Source organism: Haliotis rubra, unplaced genomic scaffold (assembly GCF_003918875.1).
Source record: "Haliotis rubra isolate DU_JTF1 unplaced genomic scaffold, ASM391887v1 Scf227, whole genome shotgun sequence".
NCBI lineage: Eukaryota > Metazoa > Mollusca > Gastropoda > Lepetellida > Haliotidae > Haliotis > Haliotis rubra.
Window position 1 is genome coordinate 940,574 of NW_025766303.1, and position 12,013 is coordinate 952,586.

The window sequence follows — 12,013 nt, forward strand, 5'->3', positions numbered from 1 at the left end:
AAATCTAGCCTGTCTCAGGTGGTCGGACAGGCCTTATTTCATACACTGCTAAGGGACGCAATTCCTGCCTCCAGTCTACCATGAAAACAGTGCATCAAGGGACTTAACACTGGCAAATGACTCATCAAGATGAGAAGTTAAATGCACCCCAAACCTGGAATCACAGGTGAATGGAGTCTACTTTCTCATACACAATATTTGCCATAAATTCAATCTTTAATTCATTGTTTTCTTTTAAAATGTCTAATGGTGGTCAAAAGATGAATCTTACAAATTGAAAATAGTTTGTTTACAAACTCTTTAAGATGCAACTCTTAACGATGCATTAGTTATATATGTCAGTCAGAGTGAGTGAGTGAGTTTATTTTTACGCCGCTTTTAGCAGGCGGGGAACACCAGAAATGGGCTTCACACATTGTACCCATGTGGGGAATCAAACTCGAGGCTTCAGCGTGACAATAGAGTGCTTTACCACAAGGCTACCCCACCGCCCCTATGTCAGTCAGAGTGAGTGAGTATGGTTTAACGCAGCTTTTAGCAATATTCCAGCAATATCACGGTGGGGGACACCAGAAATGGGCTTCACACATTGTACCCTCTTGTGGGGACTCTCGAACACAGGTCTTCAGCGTGATGAGCTTAACGCTTTAACCATTAGGCTACCCTACTGCCCCTGTCAGTCAGAGGTGAGGTGAGGTGAAATTGGGTTTAACGTCAAGCTTGAGAATATTTCGGCCATATGACGCACGCAGCATGTGTGTATGTGTACTTATTTTTCTTATGTTTGTTAATAGTTTCAATGCCAATTATAAGAAATGTTGAATCTGAAATGTGTGTTTAATTTTATTCTATGGGTCCTGTGAATTTTCAATGGGTCAGACAGACATCTTAAACTTACAGGACCCAATGTCCTGTTACTTTGAAACACCATTCGTGAACACTGTGTAGCAAGGAAATTGCCAAGAGCAGCGCAAAACAACAAGCAAATAAAGACAAGTGGTCTCAGAAGGCCAGGTGCTCACCTTTCCTGCCGCTTTGCTGCTGCCTTCTTCTCTATTGTCACTGACGACATCTTCGCATACATCTTTGCAATAGGGTCACTGTCCTGGATTTGATGTGATCTGTGTGTACAAGAGTTGCCATCATGGATTCATCAAGGGGACATAACTCTGTCAAGCAGGGCTCCAGATAATTTTTCAACATGAGGAGTACGCATCTGCATTTGTTAAATATAGGAGTACTGGAAAACTTAAGAGTACATTTGGAGTACTGAATGGAATTTAATGGAGTATGTGATCTTGTCTTTCGTTTCATATATGCACCACAGCATTGCTACTCTTTGTAAACAGGTAAAACAATAAAACAATACTTTTTCAGATAAATACGCCTGTAAATGATTCTAAGACCGTACACCATTGCTGTGCTGCGTATCTGCTACTGTTTCTAAATTAAATCCTACCATATCGTGCATATTTTTTATGCGTACATACGCCCATACGGCCCTTATCTGGAGCCCTGGTCAAGATATGAATGATCCATCAGTAAGTTAAGGTAGTCAGTTTAGTTTAATACTCTTTTGAACGGTACTTTAGTTACGTCACAGCATGTCAGCTTGATGTAGGAGGAAGCCCAAAGTGAAGCAGTTTTCAGACGTCTGCCACTTCGGTGAAACCCAGAGTATGGGTATGGTGCAGACAAACCTGGCCACAGTATTCAGAAAACTGGGATTCAATCACACTATCATAGATTCCTGGCATGCCTAAGGGCAGTGTATGAAATAAGCCAAAATTTCAGCCAGTCATCAGGAATAGTAACTTGAAAATGTTACCAGCCTAAACTGGATTTAACCAGACCAGACAATTCAAAGAAAATAGCTCAATTTTTAGTTACAATGAATAATTTAATGAACCTGAGACTGTCTCACAGTCTATTCACAACAGTCATTTTCAGAGAATAGATTTTAAGATATGGTGAATTTACAAGGATGTATGGAACATGTTATCTAAAAATTATACCAGAACATCGGGCTGGCTTGCTGTAAAATTAGACCGTCCGTCAGAAATCTAGCCTGTCTCAGGTGGTCGGACAGGCCTTATTTCATACACTGCTAAGGGACGCAATTCCTGCCTCCAGTCTACCATGAAAACAGTGCATCAAGGGACTTAACACTGGCAAATGACTCATCAAGATGAGAAGTTAAATGCACCCCAAACCTGGAATCACAGGTGAATGGAGTCTACTTTCTCATACACAATATTTGCCATAAATTCAATCTTTAATTCATTGTTTTCTTTTAAAATGTCTAATGGTGGTCAAAAGATGAATCTTACAAATTGAAAATAGTTTGTTTACAAACTCTTTAAGATGCAACTCTTAACGATGCATTAGTTATATATGTCAGTCAGAGTGAGTGAGTGAGTTTATTTTTACGCCGCTTTTAGCAGGCGGGGAACACCAGAAATGGGCTTCACACATTGTACCCATGTGGGGAATCAAACTCGAGGCTTCAGAGTGACAATCGAGAGTGCTTTACCACAAGGCTACCCCACCGCCCCTATGTCAGTCAGAGTGAGTGAGTATGGTTTAACGCAGCTTTTAGCAATATTCCAGCAATATCACGGTGGGGGACACCAGAAATGGGCTTCACACATTGTACCCCTGTGGGGACTCGAACACAGGTCTTCAGCGTGATGAGCGAACGCTTTAACCATTAGGCTACCCTACTGCCCCTGTCAGTCAGAGGTGAGGTGAGGTGAAATTGGGTTTAACGTCGTGCTTGAGAATATTTCGCTCATATGACGACGTGCATGCGTGTGTATGTGTATGTGCGGCTGCTTGTACTAGCCCAGACTTAAGCTGGTTTTATAGTGCTAGCCCACTGAGATACCATGCCGCAGTGAAGCATGAATACCCCACTCAGACACATTATACTGACTCCGAGCCGACCAGTCCTTGTTGTACCCATTAATACCAAAAGCCAGGCAGGGACCAACAAGTAACATATTTTAACATCTTTTGGTATGACGTGGTCAGGGATCGAACCTGCGACCTTCCGCTCTCCGGGCGGTCGCTCTAACCACTACACCACGGAGGCGGTCTGTCAGTCAGAGGGGTGTAAAGAACCAAATAGGCTAATGACATTATTGACATCTTAGCTCACAAAATCATGTACTCCCTATGATCAACACTGAAACTCACCACTGATGAGCTTCATGGCCTCAAGCGCCTTCTGTGACGGCAGTGATTTGAGGATGTCAGCAGGTGTGAGTCCCCGTGCATCTTCCTCGTCCACCATGACACCTGTAACACACACATCATCAAGTTGAGTGTGAACTTTCTTGAAGGTCAAAGTTGACAGCACAGAACACTAACAGATAACAGTAAGTGAATCAGTTTAGTTTTAAGATTTTCAGCAATATTCCAGCTATATGGCGGCGGTCTGTAAGTAATCAAGTGTGGACCAGACAATCCAGTGATCAACAGCATGAACATCGATCTACGCAATTGGGATACAATGACATGTGTCAACCCAGTCAGCGAGCCTGACCACCCGATCCCATTAGTCGCCTCTTACGACGAGCATGGGTTACTGAAGATCAATTCTTACCCAGATCCTCACGGGTCCAAACAGATAACATGTAAAATATTATCAAACATCCGGGTGTGAGCTGCAGTGGAGCTGCTATGGTTGAAGATCATGGAAGTGGAAGCAAATATTGAAAAGAAATAGACTCCTGCTGCCATTTATTCACTAAAATGTATTCATAGTGTTAAGTGTTCAAACTTGTTTCTCAGTCATATCATCGGGAAAGCCAATCATATGTAAATTTCTAATTTAAAATTGAGAAATATTGCAATATGTACATATTGTTACAACTAAATACTGCAATACATTGACAATACAAGGTCTTACACAAGGAGCTGCTACTGAATACATACATTTTGATTAGCACTATCATGCCATGAGTCTCACACACATTGCATGCTCAATTCCTACAAGTATATCTGCCTATATCAGGGAATTACAGGACACGAATTCCTGCGTCCTATACTCATAAAACTTGACAATGGACGCAACCAAATGTATTGGCGCATCCACAGGGACTCAGAAAAAGTCTAAATACTTTTTGTAAAAATTCCAATAAAGTGACAAGTTATCACTGTGTTTGCTTCTAGCTGGGTTATGGTATTATTTGCAATTTAATTACTGTAACAATGTGATGATCATGATACTCAATACAATAACTGTATTAATAATAATATTTAAGTGTCTGGGACCGCCATTTTGTTGTCCAGGACCCCTGAAAATCAGAAGTATGAGTCCCAGGGACCCTCAAATACAGGACTACATGTAATTCCCTGCTATATCATTCAATACAGATTCATATAAGCCTTTAGAGAAGAAAATATTTTGACCGTTTACTGACTCACAATATATTTCATGATATCATCTGAAACAGCTCAACCTTCAAGAAGCAAAACTTTCAACTAAAAACTTTCGACTAAAAACTTGTCAATTTCTGTATCATGGTGTTTGACCTCTACATATGGACACTTGTGTGACCTTGACCTACCTGTGAAGTTCGGCCAACTGCAGTTAATGTGATTTCATGCTATCCATGTATTGAATATTATTTCTGCATTTGTTTATGATGATGCCTTAATTTAATTAACTTGTGGGTACCCCTTTAGTTTATTGCTCCGGAGCTAGTATATTATGTAATTTAAGTGTTTATATTCTACTGTGAATGTTATTGTGTTGTCTTCAGTTAAGCATTAGTTAAGATTAGTTACTTTATTTAGTTGCATCAATTAATTATTAGTATCAGTTACACATCTGCTCTATAATGTGCAACCTAAATAATAATAGCGATTTGAAACTATGATCGCTTGTTAAACAACTTTATCCTAAGCGAATGTGTTTGTGATTCACAATCTTAATTTGACTTTATGTGATTAGTTAAAGTGTTAGGTAGTTAGTAATATCAACTATTTACTTTAATAATCGGTAATTAGTTTAGTTTAGTTTACTTTAGTTCCATATCTTAATAAACCTGTAGGTTTAGTTTGTTTTAGTTAGTTGTGTTCATAGTATAGTGTTTTAGTATGTAGGTTCTCTTTGTGGTTCTGTCACTACACCAACTACATCCTAACGCTACTACATCTTTGGTTCCCAGGACGGGAACAAAGACAAAGACATGTGTATTCATGTTTCCACTGGTCGAAGTTGACGTCCCCTGTCCTGTCTCCCGAGAAGTATGGAAGTATGGAAGCTGTGGTGTCTTAGCTAGCGTAACTGTGGGTGGAGTGGAGGGTTTATGTTCCTGAGTCGACTAGCTAACTGATGAGATCCACGCTAAGAGATCCTGAGGTGTATCGGCTTTGGGTCTCAAATCCAACTTCTTCAGTGACGAAACAAGTTGTTTCACTTCCTCTTCTGACATTCCCGCTTCAGCCATGTTGGCAAATAAATATGAATACACAAATGACACAAAACTAAGTAATACACGGCGTAGAAAACTTGATGAGAAGACAACACACGAAATCCGCGAAGAAATACACACCATGCGACACTTGATGACTGGAAATCCGTGAAGAATTTGTAACTATGCAGATTTCAAAGCACGCAGTGAAGCACACGAGAATACTTTAGATGTAGGATTTAATGAATGTTTACATTGAATTACGTAAATGGTATAGGAGTTAACGAATATAAGTTAAATGTTTAAATAAATTACATGTTTAGAGTTACCTTTAATTTGTGTTTAGATCATAAACTAATGCAGGTGAGTAAAGTGCAGGTGTATATGCGCAGGGGCTTATAAATATGATACCCTACATAAAGAGAGAATAACACCAAGCAATACGAAATGAAGATATGAGAAGCGAACAATGAAATACAACCCTTAATTACCTGAACGAAATAACCAAAGGAATGAATGAACCGCAAAGAAAACCCTACAACTGAACCACCACCAAGGACTTCACGTCGTGAGAGGAGACCACCGGAATGGCAGCACCTGGGGGATTATGTCATGAGCAGTCGACAATCAACGACTGGGACGATAGATCCGACCTTGTAGAGCAGCTTGGCCTCAGCAGGTGTGTTCGAGCAATTTGGTGGTGCTATGTCACAGTATGTTGTGAACCTTCTTAACCCAAGTAAATGACGAGGGACGTCATTTGTGTGGAGGGGGAAGTATGTGGCAGATTCAACTTTGTATTGTATATAGTTGTAAATATAATAAACATGTGAATCTCTTAAAGTTGAGTGTCATATTTTGATGAGATATACAATCTCATTAAATAACCTAAGTCTAATCATTTTATCAATAATTTTATATTCAACAATTTATATCACACCCTTAGCCCTTCTAAACATCAATCTAATCTTAAAAGTAATCTATTTCAGCAACACTCATTTGCACTGCATGCTTTTCTCCCTGCAATCCCGTCTAAAGCATGTCCCTTGCTCAGGCTGGTGTGTATGTTCTATTGTTCTCTGTTCAGCTAAGCGTATAAGGTATTAGGTATTTAAAGGATAATTTCATCTTGTATCTTGGTCAGTCTCTGATGTGGTTATCATCGCACATGTTGTGGTCTTGATATATTCTTGAGGATCGAGATCATGGTGATCTGGACTGTGTTTCATGTATATAAGCAGATGATGTGGGCATGACGTAGATGTGTCCCTTATGAATACAGAAGCTCAGGTCATACCAACCTGGCTAAAGCTTTTGTTTATTACATTCTTGTAATAAATGTCCATCGCCTCACACCCCAGTGGCTCTGTGGCTCTTGTCACTACACCAACTACATCCCTAACGCTACTACAGATACTAGTGGCTCCCTATATAATTTCTGATCAAGACTTTCTAAAACAAATCAAGCATATTAAGATGGCATTTTAACTACAAACCAACTTTCTGCACATGATGTGATAATGTGTTTGATAACGAAACTTGGCAGGACATGTCTTAAGGAGTTATCTCCCTTTGTCCACCTGATAACAATTTAGTACTGCAGACCTCAGTCTCTGTCTGTCACAGTCCCTGAACCATGTTATTTTACCTTTTACAAAGACCCTGGTATAATGCCAAAGTTCTAAATGAAGCAAGTCTAGATTTACAACAATTCAGGATTCCATGGGTTTTTTTCTATCAAATTATATAATAAAGAGGCAAAGTGTTAGTCAATTATCACTGTTGGGTGTTATGGTGACAAGATGTATTTTACAGTAATGTTGCTCATCTTACCTCGATCTAACAGGAGTTTGATGACATCAGTTTTACAGTAAGTAGCAGCTTCATGCAATGGCGTGCCTGCATCAGTCTGAAAGACAACACATTGTTAGTAAACACACAGACACACACAGTTAGTTGTTAGCGTGACAACACAGGTAAAGCAATAAGCATCATCAGGGGGTTGGAGTGAGGGAGAGAGGACAAGTGGGGGACAGGTTGGTTTGTTTGTTGTTTAACGCTGCACTCAGCAATATTCCAGCTATATGCCAGCTATATCGAGTCTGGACCAGACAATCCCGTGATCAACAGCATGAATATCGATCCACACACATTGGGATCCGATGACATGTGTCAACTAAGTTAGCGAGCCTGACCACCTGGTCCCGTTTGTCGCCTCTTACGACAAGCATGGGTTACTGAAGATCAGTTCTAACCCGGATCTTCACATGTGACAACTACAGCTACCAGACATGCTTGTGTACTCATGATTAGACACGATAAACACAGTGCATCATTTTGTTATTCAATACGTCCTATTTAGTTGAGTTATGACACGTGTACAAGCCAGTTGCATCCAACTGACACTCCAGCTCCCCTACACACTGCAGGAAACACATGCACACATCATCCGAAATCATGCTGTCAGCATTTCATATCCACAATGAGTCATTCAACATCTGGAACATGCAAACGTAATTTAATTATTACAGGAACAATCACAAGTTGGTACTGAATGCTTGAAAGAACATTTAGTTTTCAGAATTATTTAAAAAAGAACATTGTGTGGGCAGAAAATAACTTATATTTGAATAAAATGACTCTGAACATGGTCATGTTTTCTTATGATGTCTGAATGCTTCACATTATGTGGGCACGTTTATCTGCATCTCATGATAATGTATTACTGTCATGAAGTTAAATTAGGTTTCGACAGTTGTAACTGTTAACTAGCCCACAGTAAATATACCCATCAGGCCAGCATTCATTTCTAACGATGTCATATTTCCTGACAGAAAGCACAGCAGCAGATGTATGTGGTCCTTCCTTCAGGGGGGTGGGTACTAGTGGTAAAGCGTTCGCTTGTCACGCTAAAGCCCCGGGTTCGATTCCCCACATGGGTACAATTTGTGAAGCCCATTTCTGGTGTCCCCCGCCGTGATATTGCTGGAATATTGCTAAAAACGGCGTAAAACCATACTCAGTCAGTCGTACCTTCAGGTTGACACTGAAACCAGAATCCAGCAGATACTGGACGATGGCACGATGTCCACTCCTCGACGCTAGATGTAAGGGAGAGTGGTTCAATATCAAGTTGTTCACAAGTGTCGGGTGAGTTGTGATCAACTGTTTGACAACATCAAGGCGGCCATATTGGGCAGCAAGATCCAAGGGGGAGAACTCTCCAAGGTTTCGTATGGTTGGATCTGCATTGTCCTGAAATATCATTATGAACCTCAAGTAGTAAACGTTATTGACTAATTTTGACCAAACCACAAAAAATATCCTCCAGGAAAAGGGAAATTCAAGAACAACTCAAACTATATCAAAATTAGAAGCAATATCTGACCATTCAGATCATATATATAGCTGTAAGAACACAAGTTCAAGACTCTGGATGGCACAATTTATTTACCATGATTCAAAGGTTGATTTTGACAAAATTACCTTCTAAACCATCTAGAATTCAGAGGTTTATTTAATCAGAAGCAATGGAGTCTTTCACTGGCAAATTAAGGGTAATGTCTCTCCAGAAAACTAAGTTCACCCCACTACTACTACTGATGCCAGACAACCTTTAACTAAGGGACATAACTCTGACCTACCTGGAGGAGGACCGAGACAGTTATGCAGTGGCCATGTTGAGCAGCACAATGAAGTGGTGTCTCACCATCACTGTTCTGAAATTATACAAAATTTAACTTCATGAGAATACATAAATTAGCTCTGAAAGTTGTATAAGTGAGTGAGTTTAGTTTTACGCCACACTCTGCAATATTCCAGCTAAACGGACGCGGTCTGTAAGTAATCAAGTCTTGACCAGACAATCCAGTGAACAACAGCATGAACATTGATCTACGCAATTGGGATACGATGACATGTGTCAACCAAATCTGCAAGTCTGACCACCCGGTCCCGTTACTCGCCTCTTACGGGCAAGCATGGGTTACTGAAGATCAATTCTAACCCAGATCTTCATGGGTCGAAACGTTGTATAAAGAATAAAAAGGGAGCTTGTTATCCATAAAAACGTGTCATGTATTTACTTCTTGTAAATATGAAATTCTCAAATCTGATACTTCACAAAGGTTTATAGAAAAGGACAATTTTTCAGTATTAGTATTTATGTTAGATGTTTATCACAAATCTACAGCTGTATGGAGTCAGCCTGTAGATTAACAAATCTGGACAAGACAAATTCAGTAATGGATATTGTAACAAACAATGCTGTTAGGATGTGATGTTATGGGCCTGACTGACCCAATTCATTGGGTCCCCTGTTCAACCCAGTGCAGGTTGCCCTGGACCTCCTCTAACCTGGTCAGGCATGGCTATTTCATATATTACATTCATAATGTAAAAACAATAATCCACCACACCAGAACTTCAGCTGTATATGAATTGAAATACAGTAAAACATAAAACAATCTACATGAAAGGAACAGATCTTTGTCCTTGACCATAAAATATTTACATTTAGTGGGGCAGTTAAGGCAATAATTGTGCACTTTGGGTTAAAAGCACCAAACCTGGCACACTTATATATTGAACTATTCCGAACATTTCTGGATGTGGATCCACCTCAGCAGTGCCCCCTGGTGGCATAAAATCCAAGATGGCCACCATTTCGACTAAAATGCAATTGATGTTCAATATATCATAATTATCTTGTCAAATTTCGTATTTCATAGAGGATAAATTGGAACAGTGAGGTACATATTCCCAATTTATTACACAGCGCCACCTGGTGGTGATGAAAATCCAAGATGGCCACTAAAATATTCAGAAATTGCCTTGTTATACTGCTGTTATTTGTAAGTTATTACCTTTGGTTTTGGATAAGTTGATGATATTTAGAAACATTTATTATTGTGAAATAGACATTTTAAATAGGAACAAATGAATATATATTTGTGCACTCTTGTGTATGATCTGTTGGTATTATGCTTTATAATGTAAGAAGTATTCCGGATAGTATTTTACAAATGCAAAGTTTCAGAGAACAATTTAATGCAGACAAGTAAACGATTCTGTTGTATTATTAGTGAGTGAGTGAGTTTAGTTCTACCCCACACTCAGCAATATTCCAGCTACATGGCGGCGGTCTGTAAATAATCGAGTCTGGATCAGACAATCCAGTGATCAACAGCATGAGCATCGAACTGTGCAATTGGGAACCGATGACATGTGTCAACCAAGTCAGCTAGCCTGACCACCATATCCCGTTAGTCGCCTCTTACGACAAGCATGGGTTACTGAAGATCAATATTCTAACTCGGACCTTCATGGGTCTGTTTCGAGTGACTGATCATGAATATTGAAACTGTAGAAAGATGTATTGTACTGATATTCCTGGCCATATCTTAAACAAAGTAAGGTTGTTATTTAAAACGTACTTTCAAGATTGTAAGAAAAGAAACTATTTCTCTGTGATTGCGTAAATTTCATCAGAAGAATATAATACATGACCGATGCTCACGCTGTTGATCACTGGATTGTCTGGTCCAGACTTGATTATTTACAAACCGCCGCCATATAGCTGGAATATTGCTGAGTGCGGCGTAAAACTAAACTCACTCACTGGAAACACTTTCCTTCACAACTGCACAAAGCAGTGCACTTTGGACCAGCTTTGTAACATTTACAAAGGCCTGTGCAAGACTTCATACAGGTGCAGTTTGTCAGTTCATAACACTGTTCTTGTGCCTGACCTAGCGTTGTCCACTATGGTATCCATGTTTTATCACATGCCAACTTCCAACCCCAGTCTGCAGGACGTGGCAGAGATGCACCTGACCTTCCTGTAATGTGTGTTGTTTTAGGGTTGCCTGTGTCTGTCTGGCTTTTGTCTGACTGACGTTCCAAGTCACACTAGTTCTGTCATATAAAAGAATGACAAACAGCTCAAGGAATAGCATTGCGTTGTCAGATAAAATACAATACAGGTATCTGCTGGGGCATCTGCCAGTGACAGGAAGGCTTGGTGACTTCAGGATATACATTCCAAGTATCCCAAGCAGTTTTCTTCACGATCCCGGCCCAAAGAAATGAAATTACAGCGCAATTGGTGAAGGCATGCAATACTGACAATGCCTTTTATTTTGATGGAAAGAGGGTAGTTCCAATTTAATGTGCAGCTATATTTCCTTTGTGCTTGCCTAGGCTAAATGATATCCATACTCTGAAGGTATCTGTTGAATGTTTGCTATCGTCATGACAACAACGTCTGTGTAAGCAGTACTAATCAGCACCTTTTTAGCGCACCACGTGAAGCAGCAGATATTGCAATACAAAACGAGTGTGGGCTTCTTCATGAACTCTTCTGTCAGCTGTTTCAGGAGAGGGTACAACTCTTGTCTCAAGGGTGCTGTAAATTTGTTTTCCTTCAAATTATGTTGAAGAAACCTGTTCAGCATGCAGTGCAAAAAAGCTCATCTTTGTTCTCATTAAATGAGAAGAAGCTTTTTCAGTTACTTCGCACAAGTGATTCTTCTTAGACCCCTGCCACCTTTTTCTATGGTGAATGCTTTAAGGCTGTGCGTTTAGGTGTC

At 39.9% G+C, this 12,013-nt stretch overlaps 1 protein-coding gene across 1 annotated transcript in view; it reads right to left on the reverse strand.

Moving 5' to 3' along the window:
- Positions 1 to 75: 75 nt before the first annotated feature.
- Positions 76 to 12,013, reverse strand: part of LOC124277745 (ankyrin repeat and SAM domain-containing protein 1A-like) — a 53,915-nt gene continuing 41,977 nt past the window's right edge. The window contains exons 4-10 of the mRNA XM_046713470.1: positions 9,068 to 9,142; positions 8,457 to 8,678; positions 7,257 to 7,332; positions 3,199 to 3,300; positions 2,207 to 2,213; positions 1,023 to 1,121; positions 76 to 154 (exon numbers count right to left, since the gene is read on the reverse strand). Coding sequence (XP_046569426.1) covers positions 76 to 154; positions 1,023 to 1,121; positions 2,207 to 2,213; positions 3,199 to 3,300; positions 7,257 to 7,332; positions 8,457 to 8,678; positions 9,068 to 9,142 — 660 coding nt within the window. The remainder of the gene's footprint in view (positions 155 to 1,022; positions 1,122 to 2,206; positions 2,214 to 3,198; positions 3,301 to 7,256; positions 7,333 to 8,456; positions 8,679 to 9,067; positions 9,143 to 12,013) is intronic.